Genomic DNA, 25,701 nt, shown 5'->3' on the forward strand with positions numbered 1-25,701 from the left:
GCTTTGTTACGAAAACGGCCGTAACTTCTTCGTTTCAACTCGGAATTATGTGCCGTTTAAACCATTGCGAAGTTGACTCGATGGGCTACGCATCCAAGCCATTAACACCTCTAAACTGCTTAAAAACATTTTCTTAGCATCATCTCCTCCATTTTCACAAGAAATCACCTAAAACCTGAAAAGCACAAGAAAGCAGCGAGTAACTCTGTCCAATGTGGTAAAATGTATGTTTTATGCCCTAAGATTTCTGAGTTTGTATTTCCTTTCCCAAAGGAGGTTAGAAACTTCCAGTCGGTCGAGTCCGTCTGTACTCCCCCTCTTATCATGAATAAAATTGTTACTCGTCTTCTTCTTCTTCTTCTTCTTATTCTTCTGAGGATGATAATGTCTTTTAACATCACAACTTGTTAGAACGACTGGAGCAAAGAAAAGCTCAACCCATCCGAGAGGACACTCATCTTGCAAATCTGGGAATTAACCAATGCCCTCAAAAGATCAAAATTGGTTCTTCTCTCAATAATGATGAAGTATCCCAAATGACCTCTCTCCTCGAGGAATTCGAGAAGGTCTTGCCTAGTCTTATAAGGACATGCTTGGTGGCGACCCAGGAATCATGCATCACAGGCCACCTACATGCCTGGACACTCGCCTTGTCAAGCAGAAGCCAAGATGGATACGGCCGGAATGGAGCAGAGAAGAAGTCATCAAGCAATGGAATTTAGGACTCCTCCAAGTGACTCAATACCCTCAGTGGTTGTCCAATATCGTTCCAGTTCCTAAGAAATATGGAAAGGTCAGAATGTGTGAGCCCCAGGGATGATTTTCCATTGCCCCATATTGACATGCTGGTCGACAACACTGCAGGCCATGCATTCCTGTCATCCATGAATGGATTCTCCGGCCGTAACCATAGCATGTGCCCAGAGGATCGAGAAAGGACGGCCTTCACCATACCATGGGAAACATTTTGCGACAAGGTGATGCCTCTTGATAAAAAATGTCGGGGCAACGTATCAAGGAGCAGCTACGACCATACTACTCAACAGGATGCCCCAAGAAGTGGAAGCATATGTCAATGGTCAAATCAATAGATTGACAAGCCCATTTTGCAGGCAGATCTTGACAAAATAAAAGCCATCACGGAAGTGCCGCCATCAAGAACAGAGAAAGAAGTATGAAGGTTCTTAGGCCGCATCCAATACATCGACAGATTTGTGACTCCCTCAATTGCGACGTGTGAACCCATTTTCAAGCCTTTGAAAAAAGGAAAAAAAAGAAGAAGGGGCATTGTGTTAGTCCATTCCATAGTCCTGCCAACCGGCGTCCCCTGAAAATATGGTAGATCCTTCCACTTGGCCTTTAAAATCTATCCTTTTGACTTTTAGCGTACCTAGGGTTGTTAGGGGCTGGTTATTAGCTGAAGACTTATTAATGTCCAGGGTGCTAACAAGATCCTTGAAGTAGGGATTATGCAAGGACCAAAGAAAGAAGGATTGGACGAACAATTGCGTCAATGGACCCTCCATACGCATATGGATGGCCTTACACTATTAGATGACATCAAGTTGCCATTACTGGAAGAATCAGATGTTTTAGGCTTCATCATGATGATGGGATCCTCAGCTGCATTTCTTCCATTTTGGGAAAGTCAAGATAGCCTCAACTATTGAAGAATTTCGATCTTACATGTTAATATGAAGATTGCAAAAGGAACAATTTCTCAAAACTTTGGAAGATTTCTTCAACAACCGAGCTAAAGGAGAAGGTTGGTTTCAATATAGAAAGCAAGCATACCCCTTTTGCATAGCTAGAAAATACCTCCCAACAACTCCAGGGAAGGGCATATCTCTGATGGTTGTAGAACTTGTTGAGCAACCTGGAAAAGAGTGCGATGTCATGTGCCATTCTCAAAAAAATGGAACAGATTTCTATTATGGGTCTCCTATAAACTCCCAAATGTGGTCAAGACTGGTGGAATCAACCCCGGCCTAAGCGCTGCCAAGCAAGAAGGGAGACATAGGAATTTCACAAGATCCAAGATTAAAAAGAATACTTGGATAAGAGGAATGTCCAAGAAATTCGGTGGGATTGACATCAGAGATGCCAGGGTGCAACTACGTGGGATTCATAGGTTGACTCACACCAGTTTAGGTCCCCCTCTTTGGTGTCTCTAAAACCAGAATAGTTTAAGCTAAAGGATTTTAAACCTCCAGAGGCCTTGACTTAGGAAATAGTGATTCTGCTATCAGATACATGTTGCAAACAAGTGATGTCAGCTTGATGTTTGAATTACCTTTTCAGTATCCATATACTTAAACCAGTTATTAATAAAACTTTTTGCCTCTAGGGAAAAGAGAAGCCATTGTAATATACAAAAGTACATACAAACAATCACAATAAGTTGTTCTTCAAAAAAAAAGAAAAAAAAATTGCATACTCAAGTAAATTCCTTGTGACCTGAAATAATTCTCTTTGACTGATGCAAAGCACAATTCACATCAAAAGACTTCCTGTTACCCGCGTGAGCCCGCTATGACAATAGGCTAACCCGAATTGGTCTGATCCAATCCAGAGGTGTTCAAAACTTCCCTTTCTCCACTCAACATTGTGCAGCAGAGTTCGGTCAGGCTTTCCCCGGACAGAATCACCATGGGTTCATTAAGCAGTGATCCACCCAAAGTACAGTTGGGTCGGCAAATGAACCAATTACAGGCTGAGATGGTAGAGATGAAGCAACTTATGGTGCAAATCTTGCAAATAGTACAAAATATGTCCCCAGGGGGGTACAATACTTACCTTTAGGGAGCCAGAGCATGCCCAGCCTATGACTCGCAGGGTAGTCCTGACAGTGCCTAGGGTACCCACCAAGATTGTGATGGAGGAAAAAGATGACGCATCTCAGGAGTATCCTAAGACTGAAAGGGAGCATATGATGAGGGAGAAAGTTGAAAAGCTTGAAATTGCTGCCAAGGACACAGTTCGCGAGGAGCCTGAAGATGAATTGGTGTTCTTTCCTAAAGGAAAAATACCTGAAGACTTCAAATGGAAATTGGATAAATTTGATGGTTCAGGTGATCCTAAATCTCACCTCAAAATATTTGCTACAGTGACTAAATCTTGGGGCCTCACCGAAAATCAAATAGGGTAGACTTTTCTCTATTCACTTGCTGGACCTGCTTTGCGATGGTTGACACAGTTGGATCAGGCACAAACTCAGACTTGGTCAACAGTGGTGAAAGCCTTCACAAAGCAGTACTCATACAACACCGGAGTGGATGTCACATGGAGAGAATTCGAGACACTAAGGCAACGCCCGACTAAGGGATTCTCCCATTTCATCATGAGGTTTAGAAAGAAGGCCGTGAAGATGTGGAATCGCCCGACAGAAGCAGAACAGGTGGAGATAATCCTAGAGAATCTGTACGAAGAATATCATGATTGCCTTTACTACCAACACCTCAAGACTTTTGAAGAGCTAATGGCCATAGGGAAATGCATTGAAGACAAGTTGTTTAGAAATGCATATGGCCAATATAGCCACACAATGCAAAATCATAGTCAAAACTCAAAGGAGAATATGACAAATTCAAGTCAAGGTGAGTTCATCGATTTGGGTGTGGCTAGATCTCTTGCGTATGCTGAATTGAAGAAATTGGGACTTTTGGGCACAGTTCCTCATTGACCAGTCAGGGATCCCCCACCATCTTGGTATGACCCAGATCAGTACTGTGAATATCACACCCAGAAGGGGCATCCTGCTATGAGTGCATTGCACTCGGGCATGCTATCCAGGACCTGCTGGAAGCAGGAAGGTTCAAGATGAGGGCAAACCAACATCCTAATAATCAAACAATCAATGTTCTCGAAGGAGATTTAAAAGGGTTTGATCCCACCTCTTTGATCCAAGCTTTGCCAGTTCCTTCAGAAGAGGTAGTGACAGGTCAAAAGTTTCCATCAATGATGTTCGCCTAGGATGTCCATGAATCTTCTCTTCCTTCAACAACCTATATAACCAAGCTGAATGGGTCTGAAGGCAATGAAGAGACCAAGGAGGAAAAGGTTTTGGCAGGATTGCCATCTCGGATTGACCTTTTTCCTTTCCATCTCCAAGAACAGATTATGCATCAGGTCTTACAATCAAGGAGTGAAGATTGCCTAGATTTATTTCATGAAATTACTCTCCTCAACCATGGAAATGATGATCTCCAAGGACTTTGTATCCATTTAGATTATCCTTTCCTCAATATCTTTAGGATAAGAGATCTCTACCAGTTGTCTACTGAAGCCCTTTGTTTTCTCTGGTACCTTTGCGAAAAATACGTGGTAGCATTCAGCTTTTGAGTTCCAGAATTGTTGACCTATATAACCCAGGATGAATTGCATCCAGAATTTGTTCCTCCTTAGTTAAACACAATAAAATTCCTTCTTCGATTTCAGACACAGACTCAATGGTTTGAGCAATTATTCAGCTGTGCAAAATGGAATGTCTTCTATACTCTCCATAGTCCTCATTGGATACAGGAGTTGTGAGAAGAACCGAATGCGAATCTGATCATGCATCAACCTCACTGCACCTACCATTTTGGTACAACATTCAGTTTGGTGGATTTCTTTAATAGAGGATACAGAAAGGATGACTGGGAGAAGATGAGGAGTCATCTGTGTGAGATTAACGGAGTCCCTAAGGAGTAGATTCCTCCAAGTTTATGAGAAAATCCTTTTGATGGTACTTACATTGTCAGCCTGCAAAGTGGTAGAATCGCCGAAGAAAGTTCTTCGTATTCCTCTGATGGAACAGGAGCAGACACTGATTGAGGACATCACTGTCGTCCGAAGGTATTAAACTACGGTCATTAACTTGATGAGTATCAGTTTCGCTGGCCGACTTAAAATGGATCCAATACTCAACTCTGGTTAGAAGGACATTTTTCATGGTACAAACTGCACAGTCCCGTGACAAAGCAGTGATAGTACTTCACTCTTGTGTATACAGGATCACACTGAAGACATCATCGGGTCTGCATCCCTTAGTTCTTTAGGTCTTTTCATTCAGTCAAATTTTTTTCTATAAACTCATCCACCGTGTATTTTCCATTAGCCGTCAATGAATATGTTTTTTCGTCCATCTACTCATTCTCTTTCTTTTCTCTTTCGTCCAAATATCAGTTTATGATGATCTCATGACTACTAGTTTAAAATAATAAAAAAAACTACTAACCATTTTTCCAATGTCGAAGTCTTGATGGTCAAGATCTGGAGCTTTCCATACATCTAATCCCCTTCTAAAGAGTCGAAAGCCTGGATGAAGATTTTATCTCATAAAGCCTGTTAAGGGAGGCCCCCTTTGGCCACTAGTCATCTCAAATAAACCCTGAGATAGCGAAACCCGCTAGCCCCCCAGTTGTGCCTTAGCCTTTCCCTTTAAAAAACTCACTTTGGCCCACCTACACCTCATTATCCATACATCCTCTTGCTCATCAAGATGTCCCATTAGCTTCTAGGGTCTAACCGGAAGAGGTCTCTCAGTGAAGTAAGATATCACAAGGACAATACGTTTCTAAAGGATTTTTAAAAAAAAGGGAGAGGGTAGCTCCGTCTCCATAACCAAAATTGGGCCAATCTCAAAAAGAAAAAATTAGAGTTAAAAAAAAAGAAGAGAATGAGATCAAAAAAAGAAACAAGAGTTCAAAAAAAAAAAAAAAAAAAAAAAAAAAAAGAAGAAGAAGAAAGAGAGGATGCATTGGCTCAAGACATTGCAAATAATTGGGAGCACTTGGGCCATGGGGCAAAATAGCTACTTTTCCTTCAAAGGCAATATTACCAAAATTATCAAGGTTGAAATTACCAAAGTCTTCAGTTGAGAAATGAGAGGGAGTGCCAAACTTCTTGATTACATTACTGAAAAGAAAAAGTTCCCAAACAAGTTTAGTTACCAGAATCTTGGTAGAATTTTGAGAGCAGAAGTGTCAAGTCATGGTTGGACCCTAGGGGCACATTTGAGTCTCTACCATCCTTTGAAACCTAGTCCTAAGCCCCATTACAACCTAGTAAAGCCCTCCCGGGCTAAATGATGATGAGACTGCCATCCACAGCTTCGAGCTCACCCGGCTATGATGGAACTCAACTATCAAGGTTTTGACGTTGAGACATCTTTGTCCTGAACTACGTTCGACCTGATCCCTATTTGGGGTACGTAGGCAACTTGATGAAGTAATAATCAAGTTTGGTTTTCCCACATGTATAGTTTTCCATTCGTCCATCTATCATATTTCTACTTTTCCCATTTTCTACCTGTATCCCTCTCTCTTTGCGATCTGATGGTGTAAAGAAAAAGAAGCACGCCTGCCAAGATCACGATAACTTATGGCTTATAAAGAGCTGATTAGGGGATTAAACTCCAGCAGCTTTGTACTCATCCTCTTGACCAGTAAGATGACCAAGAGAATCAACTTGTCGCTGGGGCAATCTCTATCCAAGATATGAAGGATAAAGGAGCATGAGAAAAAAAATTTGTTTCCTTGGGGCAATCCACCAGACAAGAGCATATGAAATTAAAGGGGCATGTTTTCCATGAGGATTGACTCCCAATCATTGAAGAGTCTCAGCCTAAAAGGCAAAATGACCGTACAAGCGGAGAAGGATGCTACTGTATGGGATAAAATGCCATGACTCTCTATGAAGGAAGGGAAGAGTGACCTATCCACCCATCTTGTTCATACACATTCTCCCAATTTACCCCTTTGACCTGCTTTGTCAAAAATTCACCCCACACCCATTCGATGTTGGCCAATCGATGTTTGTCGAGCCTACGTGCGTAGCGGGATGTGAATAATATGCTTATGTGGAATTGTGCATTACTGAGACAGAATCTGAATAACCATAGGTGTTCAAAATAAATTTCTCTAACAAATAAAGTTAAAAAAAATAATAACAAAAAAATTTGTTTGAGCAAATCCCAGATTTCTCTACCAAGGTTTTTTTTGGTGATGTTGTAACATATAATTGTTCACTAAGCTTGTGTGAAGGACAAGTGTTGTGCAACACAAAAATGGAGAATATTGGTAAGTATCTATAGTTGTATGTGATTGCTTTATTTGTGTCATAAACATTTGTATAAAATTGATTACTTGCATGAGATTGTGTTTTCCCTTTTTGCATGACATAATTTGCATTAGGACTGTGATTCCCTTTGCATGCAAAAAAATAAAATAAAAAAATAAAAAAATAAAAAAATATACTTGCAAGAGATTGTTTTTTTTTGTTGCATTTTGGATCCTAATGCTCGCGAACTACCTGAGTTTTAATGGTAGTCTTCTTTTCCATTGTCATCATGGATCCATGTGCATAGGGTTGCATTTTCCTTTAAGCACTCCAGTACTCTGATTATGACAACACTCATGTACCATCTGATTTTCGTCATCCTAGTGCCCATGCACTACTTACATCTAATGGTATACATGTTGGATTGCTTTTCCATTTTCATCATGGCTACACAAGCATAGGATTGCTTTTCCCTGACCAATGCCTTGATCATATACCATCTGAATTCTTATCTCTATTGTTCTCATGTGCAACCTACTATTCGATCATGGCAGAACCCATATACAGTCTGGTCTCTGATCATTTGGTTCCATCGAACCCCCGTACGGTTTGACCAAACCTTCAATCATTCCTGCACTCACGTGCAATTGGACTACCCAATCACTATTAAGATTCATGTACAACTCAATCTCTGCTCATTGGGTTTTTTGGATCACTGTCAGTTTTATCTTTCGGTTATACCAGATTCACGTATGGTTTCCCACTCTCGTGCAATTTGATCCTTTTGATCCCTGCTATACTCGTGTATAATTTCCCATTGATTCTTTTAATTGCGACTATACTCGTGTATAGTTCGATTACCATTTGAATCTTCTGGTCCAGTTGTACTCGCGTACAAATTGATTGAACCTTTGACCCTATTGAACCCAGCTATGCTTATGTATAGCTTGATCATTCACTAATTCTTTCGATCCCATTATACTCATGTATAGTTCAATTACTGCATGAATCTATCTGTCTTCGATTGACCTATCATCTAATCCTCCTTGTGCTCATGTATGAGTTAATCATTACATTTCTGATCCTCACCGTACTCGTGTGAAGTTTGATCATCCCATGAATCTTTCGGTCTCCATTATACTCGTGTATAGGTTGAACCATCATTTGATCCTCATTGTACTCGCGTACAAGATTGATCCATTATATGATCCTCCTTGTACTCGTGTATAAGTTAATCATTGACTCTTCTGATCCTCACCATACTCATGTGAAGTTTGATCATCCCATGAATCTTTCGGTCTCCATTGTACTCATGTATAGATTGACCCATATTGTGATCCTCCTTGTACTCATGTACAGATTGACCCATCTAATCCTCATTGTACTCATATATAGGAATGATCCATTACCTGATCTTCCTTGCACTCGTGTACAAGTTGACCATTGAATCTTCTGATCACTTCTGCACTCGCGTGTAATTTTGTCATCCAACCATTGCCAAAACTCCTGAATGGCTCATTCCCCAGTAAGCCTTTTAGATGAGACCCATCCCTCACTGAAACTATATCTTTTCCTCGGAATGACTAGAGTGTGTCAGTTCATAAATCAGCCAAATTGGCTATAAGTACACCGTGTCCATGTCTTGGGGTGTCTTTCCACATACCATTGTCTTGGATTGACCGAAGAGTAACTTTCCACACCCCATCATTGACAGAAGAGTGTCATTTCAACAGTCGTCCAAATCGGACGAAACCATATCATTCTTCATGATCGGTTGAAGGGTGTCGTATCATTCCTAAGTAATCAACCAAAGGGTATAGGTGATCAGCCGAAAGGCATCGAGTAGCACCAAATTACCCCCATGCATCTGATATGACTTTCATTCCCCTATGGGGCAGTCATTTATCCATATCCTAGTGAAATAACCAGTCGTGCACCCCCAACACACAAATAATTCTCGGTCGAGCAGTGCCGTATCACCCTCAAAACTTGATTCTCGGTTGAGCGGTACCGTATCACCCTCAAAAGTTGATTCTCGGTCAAGTGGTGCTGTATCACCCTCAAAAGTTGATTCTCGATCAAGCGGTGCCATATCACCCTCAAAACTTGATTCTTGGTTAAGCGGTGCCGTATCACCCTCAAAAGTTGATTCTTGGTCGAGCGGTGCCATATCACCTCAAAAAACTTGATTCTCGATCGAACGGTACCGTATCACCCTCAAAACTTGATTCTCGGTTGAGCGGTGTCGTATCACCCTCAAAACTTGATTCTCGATCGAGCGGTGCCGTATCACCCTCAAAACTTGATTCTAGGTCGAGTGGTGCCGTATTACCCTCAAAACTTAATTCTTGGTCGAGCGGTGTCTTATCACCCTCAAAACTTGATTCTCAGTTGAGTGGTGCCGCATTATCCTCATAACTTGATTTTTGGTCAAGCGGTGCCATATCACCCTCATGCATTCTCTATCGGTTAAGTGGAGTCATTTCCTCATTAACTTCTAGCTCGTCTAAATCCTTTTCTAGATTTATCGAATGATTCCAACTCGTTTGAATCTTCTTCAAGATTTAATGGATGATTCTTTAAAATTTAGCAAAAGATTCTTGACCGTCTGAGTCTTTGATTTTTAACCATTCGGGTCGACTGTTACTCTCAGGTAAAAGACCGAAAGGTCACTTGCCAGAAGAGTACAGAATAAAGACCGTTACTCTTAGACGTGTGACTGGAGGGGTCACCCAATAATAAAGTGCGGAATGACAAAATGAAGACCGTTACTCTTAGACGTGTGACTGGATGGGTCACCCGATAATGGAGTGCGGAATGACAGAATGAAGACCGTTACTCTTAGACGTGTGACCGGATGGGTCACCCAATAAAAGAGTGCGGAATGAAATTACTTTGAGTTGCCGAATGATCGGTATTGTCATGAAGATTTGGTTATTACCGAACTTTTTTTCTCTTAAGGGTTATCGAAAGATTTCATCGCTATTAACTGCCTGTTTGGCAACTCCGGTTGAGTGGTACCATATTACCCTCACATAATAAAGATTTGGTTTTTCCTGAGTTTTTCTTTTGAGGTTTATCGAAGGATTTCATCATGATTAACCGTCTGTTTTGGCAACTTTGTCGCCTTCGAGTAAAGCGTCAGTAGTACATGCTCTTGGTAACAAAATTAGTTGGTCTTTTATCTTTACCCTTCAGCTGTTGGCATAGGCCTCGGCCAAAGAGAGGCAAACTGTAGAAACTGAATTTTGTCACCCCTCGGCGATGATGACAACAGGACACGGACAGACATCGGTATCTCTCTCAAGAAGGACTCTTGTCCCTACATTTAAACCAAATCACCCTAACATCCCTAAAATGACTTATAAGACCCTTTTACCTAACGCTGAAGGAGGTACTGCTCACCTTTCCCAACCACGAAGGTCCCGCTAGTCGGTTAGCGGGCCGTGGGGGTCTAGAGGAGCAGGCAGGCCCCTTGCGGGGTGTTGGGAAATAAAAAATTTTTTGAAGAGTCAGAAGGGAGACAAAAACCTAAAAAGACCAAGCCCATGGGCCCAGACACACCCTGAACCCCAAAAATGGCCCATTTGGGCCCAAAAGGTGAAAAGAGCGGGATCACACTGTCCATGGCGCCGTGGACAGTGTCGCACGGCACTGTCAAGGTCCCCCATGGCAAGGGTGTATGGACCAACGATGCCACAAGGGTTTTTGACGTCAGCCTGCTGATGTCGTCCACGGCGCCGTGGAGGACCTATCAGGGCCAGGCTGTGGGGCACTCCCCCTATAAATAGGAGGGTCCCCCTCCCCTCATTTAAGAGTTTTTCGGGCAGAGAGACCCTCCCAGCTCATTTTTTTTACCCCTCTTTCCCCCGATTCTCTCCCTCTTGAGCGTCTATTGGAGCAAGACTCCCAAGGTATGGGTAGATCCTTTGATTACCCACTAGAGTAAAGAGCGATTCTTATCCCGCAACTGTGTTATCCCGTCAGTGTACGGATAACAAAAAATCCCCTTCACAGCCGTTATTCTGTCTGTATATAGATAATGAAAAATCCCTTATACAGCCGTTACTCTGCCCAAAGTCTGAGTAACAAAACCCATCTCGTATAGTCCTTACTCTGCCCGACAAGAGAGAGGCAAGCCGATTGTCCATTTCCACCTGAGCCGTGGGACATCACATATTTCGTACTTGGTGCATTTTCATTATTTTCTTGTATTTCTTGACAGATATCCATCTCTTTTCTTCTTCTTATTTTTGGCATAATGTAGACAATTAAAGTAATTCGCTTTAGTGTACATAGTAAATGATTTTTCTTTCTTTAGCATGATTAGTACATCATAACTTAGCCTTGCATGTTAGTATAGGATATATTATTAAGGAGGAATATTCAAAAACACGCATCTAGTAGAAAAATCGATTTGTCCAGGCGAGGTGGGTGCCTAACACCTTCCCACTCTCGTAACCTAACCACTTACCTTGAATCTTTGACCAGACCATATGGAATCACATAGCCCTTTCCGCTAATCCCAGATGGGGCTACACCCATTGGGTCCTAGGCCCTAATCCTAGGTGGCGACTCCATTTCTTTATGACGTATGACCCCAATCCCCATGATGAGATATCGGAACGATATACCGTTATTCATTGAAGACAATCCTTGTCACCATAAGGCTGAGGAACCCTCGTCCCGAGGACCATGGTACTTACACGCTTGCTTGCAAGGAAGGAGGAGGAGATCACTAGAGCAAATGCCTCAACATCAAGGATCCCACAATGGGAACAGATTCCAAATTCAATTTGGAATAGAATTTGGGCTATCCATACGCTGCCAAAGATTAAAAGTTTTCTCTGGAGAACCTGTAATGACGCCTTGGCCACGGGAGCTGGTTTGGTGTCTCGCAAAGTTCAAGTTGATCCAATTTGTCTGAGATGTGGTGCAACTTCAGAAATAGGTGACCATTTACTGCTCGACTTTCATTTTGCGAGAAGTGTTTGGTTTGGATGCTCTCTGCAATTCTCCCCCTAGTGAAGCACCTCGGCTATCGGATTGGATCCAAAGCCAGGATGTGTGGTTTTGACAGGACAAGCGGATGGCCCGTGAAGCTCTTGCTAGAGCCTCTTTTATTTGCTGGTACCTTTGGAGAGCACAAAATGAGTTGGTTTTCAACGGTAAGCCATGGTCACCCACAGAGGTTATTATAATCACAGAAAAGGCCTACTTTGAATTTGCAGCAGCAAGTCTGAAGCCGAGCTTACAAACTCCACTTGGGGCCGGTAGTAACCTCCAGTTTTGCCAACATTGGGAACCCCCACCGGTGGGGGTGATCAAAGTAAACTGCGATGCCGCGTTACCAAAAGATAAAGCAAAGGGTGGGTTAGGGGTGGTTTTTCTTGATCATACTGGAGCATAAAGGAAGGTGTTGTCTATCCCCTAGTACTTTGGATCCATTATCCAAGGGGAGGTGCTTGCTATTTGTAGTGCCCTTACTGCAGCATTGGAGATGGGCCTTGTGAATATCCTTGTTGAGACTGATAGTAAGGATGCAGTGTCGTTTATTGAAGGTTCAAAAACACCAATTGCGGAAGTGGAGGATCTGATTTCGGATGTTCATAAGCTTGCATCCTCTTTTTCCTCTGTTTCCTTCTCTTTTGTTCCCAGGGCTATGCATGGTATCTCAGATGCCCTGGCAAGGAAGGCCCTGTATCTTGGGTGTGTGACAGATTGGCCAAATTCCATTCGGTGGCTTCCCAATCTTTGTGTAAGTGAAGCTACTGGTTGTACTCACCCCCCCATCATCAATAATATCCCCGTTTACCAAAAAAAAAAAGTAATGATATATTTTACATGTAATATTTATTTTACATTTTAAACCAAATGGAATTGGATGCAAAGTAAAGTGGAATTTAATAACTAAATATGGAATGATTTGCAGTTAGTGATATTGTCACATGGGGTAATGATAACAAAAATTTCTTTTTTAAGTTTGAAAATTTCACTTTCCTTCCCTTTAATTCCCCTTGCAACCAAACGAAGCCTAAGGGATTTTGTATCCTTCTTATCCTTCCGCCGGTTATGTTTGCAATCCAGCACAAGTTCTTAGTTAGTAACTACGTGTGTTATATTTGTATAATACATGCATTAAAAATGTATTTACTTATCAAGGAGCCTTGTTTGGTGAGCATTCATAAATGCTCATAAACACTGTTGTGACGCAAGGTATGGTTTCCTTGTTGGATAAACATGCTAGCTGATGGTGACATGTAAGGGCATGGATATACCTATTGACTTAATCACAGAGGATTTTTTCATCTAATTAGCTGATCGGTTGCATTATGCCAGTCCGTGCAAGTATGACCCATCAGACTTTATTGAGTGACTTTCTTCATGAATGTCACGTGTCGTGTTATTATTGGGTGGCTATTTTTAAATATAACAACACCCCTACTTCCATTCCAAGATGATAGTGAAGAAGAAAGCCCGATCAAAGAAAACAATACACGCTCAAGGTGGAGTCAAAGCACGCTCATGGCGAAGAAGAGCATACCCTTACTCAATAAGTGGGTCATACATATGCATATGTGGTAGATACATTGGCGGTTAGACAGACGTTGGTTATAGCAGTTCTGAGTTGATATCTTCTCAACGAAATGCTAAAATCCTTCAATCTTTCGTCGCCAATCAAAACCCCAATTCTGTGGGAGGGATCACTTTGATGCCTATCCATCTTTCTATCCTGGAGGTTGATCCTCTCTCTCTCTCTCGGAATTGTTTGAACTTGTAAATAGAACATGGGCTAGGCCCAGTCCAAGCGGCCCACAAGGGGCAGGCCGAATCCGACCCAACCCGACCTGTACCGCACCGCGTGGAGCGAACTAGCCACTTAAGTAGCTGGGTCTCTTCCCCCCTCTTGTATCGATTCCCAGTGGGAGTCTAAATAGGGGCAGGGGTCTTAAGGTTTTGGCTTTAAATAGAAAGCCTGTAACCCTAAGACCAAATCATCTGAGAAACCAAATTCTCCCTCTCTCTAGTGTTTTGTGTTTTGTGTTCTCTTTGAGATTCCATCTCTTCCCAGGGATTTGTGGTGTGGAGTTCTTCTTCATGGAGAAACCTTTTCAAGATATTTGAAGATCATGAAGGAGATAGTTCATGTTCATGTGCTCATAACCATAACTTTGGCGTTTGATCCTTCTTCCGCTGCCTTTTCGTACACATTCAGGTATGATCCAAACCTTGGTTTATTTGGATCTTAGTTTATGTGAACTAACAATGGCATCACAACTATTGGCTTAGGGTTCGCCTACATGGGGAAGAGATTATTATTTTTTGAATTATGGAATTAGGGTTTTATGGTTTGGAAGGAGCATGAGCCCTGCCCATGGAGCGCAACTCATGCCTCTCCCCTATTTCTCTCTCTTTCCCCTTTTTTTCTTCTTTTTTTTTTTTTTCTCTTTTTCTTTCTTCCTCACGTCGTGCGGCCCTTGGTGCACACCCACAGCAGCAGCAGGCTGTGGCTAGCGTTTGCACGTGCTAGTCGTGCACAACAGCAGCAGCAATGGGTCATGGCCTGCGGCTTCCGCGACTGTGTGCAACTAGACCTGCCATAGGTTTTTGGGCGTGCACAAGGCAGTAGCCACTGGCTAGGCCAAGTAGCTACTGCCAAGCAAAATAAAAAAAAATGAGAAGAAAGAAGAAGAAAGATTAAAAAAAAAAAAAAGGATTTTTGAATCAGGGTTTTTTTTTTTTTTTTTTTTGAAAATCTGGTTTTAAGAGGTTGTTAGCCATTAAAGGCTACCCTTTAAAAACCTTGGCAGCAGGCTTAATGCCCACTATCGGGCTCTTATAAAAAAAAAACAATAAAGAAAATTGGCTCGTTAGTTTCTACCGTCTTGCACAACCATTATTTAAAAAAAAAAAAGGGATGCTGTAGATGCTGAATTTTGTCACCCCCTAGCGATGACGACGATCGGAAGCAAATGACTGGCATGTCCCCGAAAAACCAATACTACATCAGAAAACATCTCCACTCGTCCCGTAAAGTGTACATCGTGCCCCAGATGACCCCAGACAGCCCACACAACCCCACAAGGCAATGTCATGGTCACAGCCCCACAAGCCAGTGCCCTGCACTATGCAGCATCGCAGCCTGCATGGCCCCGCCACATAGCACCGCGACCTGCGCCGCCCCACCGCACGGCGCCTCTGTGAGGATCTGTTTATTTTCTTCCCTAGGGCGGTACTCAATTGGTGCACAGGGAGTGGGTTTTATGTGCTCCTTGGTTGGAGGGAGAAGGAATGCGTCTTCTCAAGGATATATGGTTCAATTCATCAGGGGATAGGAATCATACAATCAAATGAAATGGAGTTGCCACCTAGGATTAGGGCCTAGGACTGGGGTGCCTAATACTTTCCTCGGACCGTAACTTGACCCTTACCCAGACCAATAGACCATTTGTCCCCCGAAAGGGCATAGCATGTGAGTCATTATGATACAATTTTTGGGTCCTAGACCCTCCTCTAGGTGGTGACTCCCTACATCCAATCCATCACTCTCTTCCCCCACAAAAGAGGGGATGAGGTAGAGGACACGTGGCGATCCCCCGCAATGTCATTGTCCTCACTTAAACATGTTTGCTAGGTGGCTAATTGGATAATGATTCATGCATCATGGACTATTTGTATTTGCTTTCATGTCCCTCACCCCCCTCACTGGGCTCAGTGGAGCTTACCCCCCCTTTTGTGCACACTTTTAGATGTGTTCGCAGATGAGGGTTACTTGGCGAATCTTGAGGTTCATTCTGATGATTACGATTGCATTGGTGTTGAGGACTCGGAGCTAGTAGTTAAGGATCATGGCGACGACTGTCCATGTGACGAATGTGCCTTTGGGGCACCCTGATTCGAGGACTTGTCTTCTTTTGATTCTTTTTGGGGCTTTGCCCTTGTATAAACTTTTGTCATACATTTACTTCTTGTGTAGTTATGTGATGGTCTTTTGGGAAATGCAAGTATGACAGTATTATCATTTAGAACATCATGTAACTATATACCTTATGCGCTTCCGCAATTATCCTTTTGATTTGAAATATATATTATTTCTCATTTTTCGCACTCTAATATTGCCTGTGATCCAAGCCAAAGCATCGGGATCCTGGTGTTATGGATGGGTGACACGTGTCATTCTAGTCATGCCCGAGTATTTTACCTTAATATCCCTTATACGGGATTGGGGTGTGACATACATTATCTGTATGGCGATCCTGAGCCTGGCATTCCCCTCAGCTCCCGGATCCCATGTCCAAATACCATTCGCACATGCATAACAGTTATTCATAATTAAAAGAATCTCAAACACATATATGATCACACACAAGCTAATACTAATTCTTGACAAAGCATACCTAATAAATTACAATACCTAAACTAACACCTTATGATATAAGCATCACACTTGTATAAATGCATGAATGGCATTCATAGATATATACCATCAAACATTCCATAAAATAAGTTGATTGCCTAACTCAGCCACCTTGTGTTTTCGATCAATAATTCAATTCAAGGCCCGAAACCTTTGATACCGGTACGTCCCCGTTTGGAGTTAAATACCTTAGAACATGTATACAAACATAGATTCAATTAGTGTTTTGATCCCCAGAAGAGAGGGATTCATTAAGGGGTGTCAACCCATGAAACAGGGTTACCAGTAGATGCAAACATGACTGTATCTGCTGATAAACTGGCCGAGAGTGTCGGACAAATGCAAGTTTTCCTCAACGAAAGATGCAGGGTTGGGCCTATCTACCAGTAAAGTGACCAAGAGTGATCGACAAGTATATTCTCTCTGACCGGCAGATGGGTACCTGGGGGGCCATCTGCTGATGAACCCGGATTGTAACTGTCGATGGAGCTGCTGTGCTAAAATGGTGGATTTGGGTTGGTCTTCTTGACTCTTTTGGCTCATGAAGGGCATACCTATTGGCTAAGAGTAGTTCCCCAACCCTAATGGTCACCTAAGACTAGGGTTTTGTACAACCAAATCCCTCCCTTGATTCCTAAACCCTAGGTTTATGTGGGTTTTCCATCAAGGCATGGAAGGGGAGTGTATTAAGATGCAAATAGGCATAGGAAATTCACTTAGAATCCCATAATATGGTCTATTACATGATTCATTACTTAGCTCTCCAAGTCTATAGAAAATCCCCAAAATCCCAAGGCTACAAGTTAGGGTTTTCAATAAATGGGTTTGGCATTTGGATGGAAAGTAGGTGAGATATTGAGGGTTCATTCTAGTTCACCATAATGGCATTATACCATTCATTTACAACCTTCCATTTGGGTTGGTGAAGCTCCATTAATGGTTCTGCATTCCCAATCCATAACCCTAAATAGAAATACATAGAGAGAGATAGAGATGGGGATGGGAACACTCGCCAAGGGTAAGATGAGTTGAGCTTAGCTCCTCCTCTTTTCCTTCTTCTTCTTCTCTTATTTCTCTCCCAATTGAATTTGGCTTTCAAGAAATGGGGAAAATGCCCAAATATTAGAAGGGTCCTTTTTTAAGGGCACATAGGCACTAGGGCCCGTTCGGTTGTGTGCCTTACATTATTCACCCCATTATACATAAATTTACCTATTAACCCTTATAAACTTATATTGTAAACACCACTTAGGGTGAAATAACCTTAGTACCCCTAGTCTAGGTTAGCATTAACTAGGGTAGGTCCCACTTAGGGCTAGGTGGGCCCCACATCCATTTAATTTAATTTAATTGTATTTATAGGCTATTATTCATGTTTAAAACATAAGGTTCATGAATGATGGCTCACCTCATGCATACGGAGACAGTGTTGGGGATAACCTCCTTTCTTCCACACAGTCTTCACACATTCACGGAGGGGCATCTTTGTAAACCTGTCTCGAGTATCTCCTACTTGCTTCGCACCACTTGCAAACATGTGGTGGGTAGTTGACGAATCTACCACAGTCCACAAATCTACCCCCACGTCCGATTTATGAACCTTTCCTCAACAACGTCTCCTGACACTCGGTCAATGATTTTGAATGTCGACTTGACAATGGCAGTCCATAGGTTGATGGTGTAGGCGGCTGCTGAAGCTACGCTATATTCACAAAAGTTTAAATTAGTACGGGTTTTTGGGAACAGATGTAACATGGCTTAAGGGAGTGGGGGGAAAATGATGTGTATAATTATCCATGACCAATAGATACACGCCACGTGACATCCTCGAATAAGCACACGAACAATAAAAAACGTGATCTGTGAGGATTCTCGACAAACGGAAGTAAATCTATCAGATAAGCCATCACAATTGGCAACTAAATGACATTCCTACTATGACACACATATCCTCAGAATATCAAGTAGAAAAGGAAGTAACCCATCCAATCAAGCATTCTATCTCTATCAAAATCCTTGTCGTTTATGGGTTACTTGAGAATTAAGAGACCTACACCTTGAACCCTGTATATACAACAATCAGGGCGTGAGGTAAGCAATCTGAACAATTCTTCTGTTTCCCACTATTTGTTCTACCAGTATTACTGACTTAATCATTGGAGAGTCTCCCTTGGAGATCAACTTTGGACCTAACTCTTGTCTTGCGGGTATCTTGGATTGCTTGTGAGGAAGACGATAGTTTTTGCGGAAACACAAACTTTGTGTAATTCAAGAATTTTTTTTAGATAAATCCTTTCTATTTTTTCAATCCATCATTGGGTGGAGTTGATGATGAATCTAATCAACAAGCTTTCATGGATCTTCTCAGCATTTTGAAGAAGCAAAATCCTGTAGACATGGACCTAGATGGCACTAGCATTGATGCCTCAAAATCAATAGTCTTTACTCCTAAAAAAAAGCCAAATAATAGAGGTTAAAAGAACCCCTTGTTGTCGATTTCTTCCCACTCCCTCAAAGTGGTTAGGGTCAAAGCTCCCCCTTCAACAATCATTCCAACCTTCCAAAGACAAAGAAAAGCTTGATGCAATGGACAGTGTCACTAGAGAAATATGTGATGGTGATAGAAAAGGTGTTGATTTTAAGAACCTGTTGATTCCTAAAATTGCAAAGGTAGAGAAAAATCCTTGGTTGTATCAATCCAGATCAAAAATTTCTTGGAGATTATCTTGTTTCCCTTTTTTTTTTTTCTTTTCTGAAATGATCTTTAATATCCTATACTAATTGGTAATTTTGGTTGCATTGTAGACCATTCATTCCATTTCAAGAGTTTTTCCCCCCATTCACTTCCTCGGGAAATTTTTAGCTCATTACCGAAAGTTCAAGTAGAGATCACCGAGGGCTTCCTTAGGGTTTTTTGTCAGAGAAGAAAGCTTCTTTGTCTTTATGCGGAAAAAGACGATGTGTGGATCGATTGGATTTGTAGGTTAGGGTTGAGTTGAGAGATTTCATGGAAGTGTAGGTATCGCGATCCGGATCGGTGTTCGGGGCCCCTTGGTGACGGGGGATCTTGGTTTTTGCATCTCTTTGGTTTCGATGCATTTATCATGGGGGATTGGGATCATGCTTCATGTTTCAAAACAAAAGGAGTCGCCACCTAGGATTCAGGCCTAGGACCCAATGAGTGTAGCCCCGTCCAAGATGAGTGGAAAGGGCTACGTGATTCCATATGGTCTGGTCAAAGATCGGGTAAGTTGTCAGGTTACGAGAGTGGGAAGGTACCTATCTCGCTCGGTTGAAACGGTCTTTCTACTAGATGCTGAGTATCAAATATTCTCTCTTAATGATTCGTCCTATACCAGCACATAGGCTAAAATGACATGCATTTGTTCCACAAAGTGATGCTCAATTATGAGAATGCATCCTACCATGACCTATTCTAAGAAATAAAAAATTGATAAAATGAATTACGCTAATTAATGTGTACATTTATGCTATGTGCTTGAACAGTCTACATTGTGCCAAAATGAAGCTCAATATGAAAGATATACCTTTACACTAAAAGGCGGAGACTTCAGACTGTTGATTGCCTCTCGACTTAGGTGGAGATGAACGATTGGCTCACCTCCCTCTTACTCAGACTAGGTGATGACTTTTAAAAGGGGGTTTTGCTACTTGTACTTAGACAAAGTAACGACTACACAAATGAGATTTTCTACTTGTACTTGGACAGAGTAACGACTATATAGGAGGTTTCGCTACCTATACTGGGACAGAATAGCGACTGTATAAGGGCTTTTTCTACATGTATTGGGACAGATGTATAGGGGTAAAATATGGATCAAGGGTGGTGTGAAATCATGGCTTCGAACAAACTTTAGGTGGGGTAATCGAAGAATATACCCATGCGAAAGGATGATCGAAGTAAATAGGGAAGGCTAACGAGGTCATGGGGAGGTTCCAAGAGAGTGAATTTGGGGAGAAAGGGGGGTAGAACTCGCTGTCCAACCATGGAAATGAGGGTGGGGTCACCCCTATTTATAGAGGTTTGTCAAGGTGCTGATGCCCACGATATGGTCCCCCATGCGCGACGTTGCGGAGGATAATCGCGACGCCGCGGATGGGTGTCTACGGCGTCGTGGTTAAGAAACCACGACACCGCGGATACTCACCCCTCTGTTGGTTAGATTTTTTTTTTTTTTTTTTGGGGTTTTTTGGAGGTTATCTGATGCTTGGGATATGGTGCCTGTGACTGCTGACTGCTCGTGTCCCGTTGTCGTCATTGTCAGGGGTGACAAAATTCAGTGTCTATAGTTTATCCCTCTTTGACCGAAGCCTGTGCCACTCGAGATGATTGGATTGAGTTAGCATTTCATTAAGGGTAAAAAGGTAACCTCCTTAAGGGGCAAAAAATCAATTTCCAAATTAAGCCATTATCTAACCTTAAAACACTAACGGACTTGGGTTGAGTGATATGAAGTTTGTAAAGTAAGGGAGGTTTGAGTAATTGTAAAAAATGTAGGGGAGGTTCGTGTATATGTCAGAATGGTCAAGGGAGGTTAGAGTAATTTACTCAAAAAAAAAAAAAAAAAAAAAAAAAAAACCAAAAACTCGCTGTTGTTACTCAATAAGCAAACTTTTTTCCAAAAAAAATAAGCAAACTTTTGAACACGTGGCAGCATCAAGAGACCTATAATTCTTAGATTCTACGGCCGATTGCACGTTGGTTGGGAACGGTCGAACTTTCTCAATAAGAAAGCCCAAACGCAAACAAGCCAAAAAGAAGTCTTTGCAAACAAAAACGTGTGCACAGTGCACACCGACAAGACAAAGAAAGAAAACAACACAAAAAAAAAAAACAAAATCTTTAAGTTCGTGCATCATCATGGCTACAACAAACACGCCTTTTGGCTCTAAATTACGTAGTCAACTTCTGATTTTAATTCTCCGCGGGCTCCATAATCCATTTTTTATTTAATAAACATTGTTTAATTGAAAAAATTAATCTTTTTCTAATCATTATATGATCCACAGGAAAATTTGTTTGCTTGGATTGTTAGAGAATCTCATCGCTCACTCCGTTTAGGATTTTTCATCTCTTCGGTTGACACGTCACTTTCCCCCTTAAGAACTTTTTTTTTTTGGGTAGAATCCCGCTTAAGAACACTATTCTCTGGAAATAGAGCCTCTATCGTGCGCCGATAGAACAGCCCAACATAGAAGATCTGGATCCCCTCTTCTCTCGTGTACCAATCCAACGGATTGAAACACCGCCTCGTATCAGGGCCCACTCACTGGATTCCAGTATCAGGAATCTCAATGATTATAATCAAAGCTTGAAATCATTGTTACAAATATGGGATGGGATTTGGTCAGATTCCAATCCAACAGTTCATGATAGCAAAGTGTCTGACGTGGATAACCAACTGTAGAAGTGGCTTGGATAGAGTTATTGAAATGACTAAATGCCCTGATGCAATGAGTACCACCCGTCGTCATAGCTGAAAGACACGTGGCAAAGCTGCTAAGTTGCAAAATCAAATAGAGGGTGAAAGAGAACAAAACAAAGAGCTGATCCTCAGATCCAAATTACTAACGAACCCTTTTTTTCTGAAAAAAAACAAACCAGAAAGACTTTCCTTTATTATTGAAAACGAAACAAAGCTTCTCTCTCATCTGTCTCTCTCTTTCTCATTCATTCCTCCCATCGAAAGCGAAGTCTGCTCGTGAAACAGAGGGAAAAGAAAGAAAAGAAAGAAAAGAAAAGAAAAGAAAGATATGAGAGAGGGGAAGTGTAAAGGAGAGAACAAGCGAGAAAACAATCCCGTAAAGTCGCAGCAAAATCCATTTCATGTGATCTTTTCTGTGGTTCCCGAATCCACACTCCCTTCTGTGATGATTCTATTGAATCAAAGTGTCATCTCATATTGAATTCTTTATCTGAGCTGCGACTGTTGAATCAGTTTGGCATATAAAGTATTAATTAATGTGGTCACCATCGGAACGCTCGATTCTTTGTTTCACTTGCTAGGGTTTTGGCTTGGAGGATCCTCGGATCTCTTCTGAGATGGCGTTGTTTCGGAAATTCTTCTACCGAAAGCCTCCCGAAGGACTTCTGGAGATTTCTGAGAGAGTTTTTGGTACGTTGGAATTGGATCAGTTTTGGTGGATTCACCTATGACCTGACAACCGATCGAATTTTTGAACTTCTTTACATTTGTTTGATTTGGGTCTGATCATGGTGGCGGATTTTCTTACTTTATGGTTGTTAATTGGTGATGGTTTTCAACAAAGTATACTCGTTTAATCGTGATTTGGATATTTTAACTTTGTATATGTTATCAATATTGAAATTGTTGTAATCTTATTCACTTGGGATAAGGCTTAGTATACTAGTTGTTGCTGTTGAGTTCTATTCTCCATAGGCCCTGGCTATTTAGTATTGTGTTAGTTGCGTATTTATGGGTTTTGGTTCTGAACAGAAAGATTTGCTAGATGCATATATTGTTCGTTGACAGTATTAGACTGACGATCAAAAGTCAGTATATTAGTGCGACATCTACTTCTGGAACACAAAAATAAAGAGGGAAAGAAATCAAAACTTCAACTCCCATTGATAATTAACTGAAGCATAATGTACTTTACAATCATAACTTAAATTAGGTACTTAAAACTGGCATGCAGTGTAAAAAGTCAAAACTCTGTTAATGTCTGGCATGGAATTCCACCACAGAGGCATAGATACTGGTCAATAAATATCTGTTCTTTCATTGTCTTTCTTGCCGAATGTGAAAAATCCCAACCCTGGTTCCATTGAGCAAGACGAGAGCGCATAACTCATTCCACAACAATCAGGGGAGTGCTGACCTCATTCCATAACAATCCCCTTGTTAATTTCTCAGATCTGCTCTGCCATACTCGATATGGTGGAGAGCTCTAAAGCTTTTTTTTTGGGGTGAATAGAGTTCTAAAGTTTGTTAATAACCTATCATTGGAAATTGAACCCGTTTATCATATTGCCAACATATTAGGAAAGTGTTATGTAAATCTTCCCAGTTATGTAGACTAAAGGACCTGAAAGTTAAATGAAATTCTCCCCCGGAATCTGTGCTAAGAACTTTTAGGGATGCATCAAATTGATTTGGCGAGAAAATCTTTGAAGCAAGAGAACACTTCTTCTTTCAAGTAAATAAATCCAAGTACAACGAGAGAAATCATCAATCAAAGAAACGTCACATAATAAGAGTAGCCACATCTAGAGCCAACAGGTGCAGGATCCCAAACATCAGAATGAACAAGCAGAAATGGAAAAGAACTAGCATCCATTTTCTTATGATTTTTTGGAAATGAGACAAAAGAATGTTAGGCTAAATGACAATAGTCAAATGAGAAACCGTGACCTATTCTATTACTTTGAGAATGCAGACGAAGAGCATAAGGATGACCAAAACGTTGTTTGTGCCCCAAGCTGATTGTCTTTAGATAGTCCCTGGGATTATTGAATGTAAATTTGTGCACGAGCCTATGCAAACAGGGTTAAAAGCGGTAGATAGCCTGGTTCCTATAGGCTGTGGTCAACGAGAACTTATAATTGGGGACCGACAAACTGGAAAAACAGCTAGTGCTATCGATACCATATTAAACCAAAAACAAATGAACTCAAGGGGCACCTCTGAGAGTGAGACATTGTATTGTGTCTATGTAGCAATTGGACAGAAACGCTCAACTGTGGCACAATTAGTTGAAATTCTTTCAGAAGCGAATGCTTTGGAATATTCCATTCTTGTAGCAGCCACCGCTTCAGTTCCTGCTCCTCTGCAATTTCTTTGTAAATTCATTCATGATCAGTGTGAGGAATTATAGGGAGTGTGATCAATATCTCGCATACGAAGTTTAGCTGTCTAGGAGATACCAGCCCAGGCAAGCTATAGGCCTATAGTTGTGTGGTTGCATATGGCTGTAGGTGTATGCTTAGGGCATTGGGTGATGACGGTGTGTAGTTTTGCCATAAAGCCTGTCTATCCAGTTGGAGTGTGTTATATAACATACTGTTGTGCTAACTACTAAGTAGGTCATTGTGTTGGCTATTGCCTTGGATTGTCTGGGTGTTTAAACAGTGCCATTATCTATATGGTCTAATACATAGAATTGTACTCACATGATTTTCTGTGCATTTTTCCTATGCTAATACTTGCTTCTTAATGTAGGGTTAGGTCTCAAGTAGGCTTATCGACCCAATCTACAATAGGACCTTCCAATGCTCGCATCAGCATCTTGTGCACCAGTTTCCAGTGACTGATAAATATGAGTAACAGCTAACAATAGGTGAACAGCAAGATAATCAACTCTTACAATCCCTCAGCAAAGGGTTTATAGCACCCTGATTACAGACTAGTCACAAAGGAAACAAACAGGACAAATCTGGTCTGTCGACTGACAGATTGGAGGTGATATTAACCAGGAAAACAACAGTCACAGCATTAGTAAGTCAGTTCTTCAGATGGAACTGATATTACTATTGAGGGTAGTACTTCTAGACAGGGACAACCTTTTAAAATTTCAGCCTAATGGTGTATTCTTGTGATTGATTACAAACTACAAAGATATGAAAGAGACTTAAAAAATTAGTAATTGAATCCCAAATTAGCAACTCACAGGTGGAAGCCATTCCGGCCCTTGGATCAGGTTTAAACTCCTGTCGAAGGAAGGTCTGTAGAAGGGTAATACAATACTAAATTATGGCCTGCAACTGATGAATGGATCTGCAGTTCCTGGGACTTGAAGATATCAGCCGAAAACTCCAAGCAACAGATGCCACAGGTTGTATTCTTGGCTCTCCTGCCAACACTTGATAAAGCAGCAACCGACTCTTCTACTAGGGCTCTCTTTGGCATAGTTTATATTTATATTTATGACCTATTTATGAATAATCAGTTATGATAATAGGTTATGAGCTATAAACAATAATCGTTTGATTACTACTAGACATAATAGATTATATAATGTAAATTAGGTTTGGTATGCTTAAGTGAAGAATATATTATGTATAAAACAAAGGCTTTTCTTTTATATTATAATATATATAGTATTATATATTATATTAAGATACTATATTATATAGTACGTAATATATAATATATCATATATATAACATAATAAATAAATATTATTTATATTATATAATGTATATATATAGATATAATATGATATGACATATTATATAATATGATATATGTTAAGAGAGA

The 25,701-nt window shown here is 41.1% G+C and overlaps 1 protein-coding gene and 1 long non-coding RNA gene across 2 annotated transcripts in view; one reads left to right on the forward strand and one right to left on the reverse strand.

Moving 5' to 3' along the window:
- Positions 1-1,911: 1,911 nt before the first annotated feature.
- On the reverse strand, positions 1,912-25,481 carry LOC122645845. Its single transcript, XR_006330524.1, has 3 exons — positions 25,333-25,481; positions 21,624-21,627; positions 1,912-1,928 (listed from the first exon to the last, which is right to left on the reverse strand). It is a non-coding gene; the product is annotated as an uncharacterized LOC122645845 (long non-coding RNA).
- The window catches only part of LOC122645844 (formin-like protein 18), a 36,055-nt gene continuing 32,406 nt past the window's right edge, over positions 22,053-25,701 (forward strand). Inside the window, exon 1 of the mRNA XM_043839239.1 lies at positions 22,053-22,596. Coding sequence (XP_043695174.1) covers positions 22,524-22,596 — 73 coding nt within the window. The 5' untranslated portion in view covers positions 22,053-22,523. The remainder of the gene's footprint in view (positions 22,597-25,701) is intronic.

This window comes from Telopea speciosissima, chromosome 11, assembly GCF_018873765.1.
Source record: "Telopea speciosissima isolate NSW1024214 ecotype Mountain lineage chromosome 11, Tspe_v1, whole genome shotgun sequence".
Classification (NCBI taxonomy): Eukaryota; Viridiplantae; Streptophyta; class Magnoliopsida; order Proteales; family Proteaceae; genus Telopea; species Telopea speciosissima.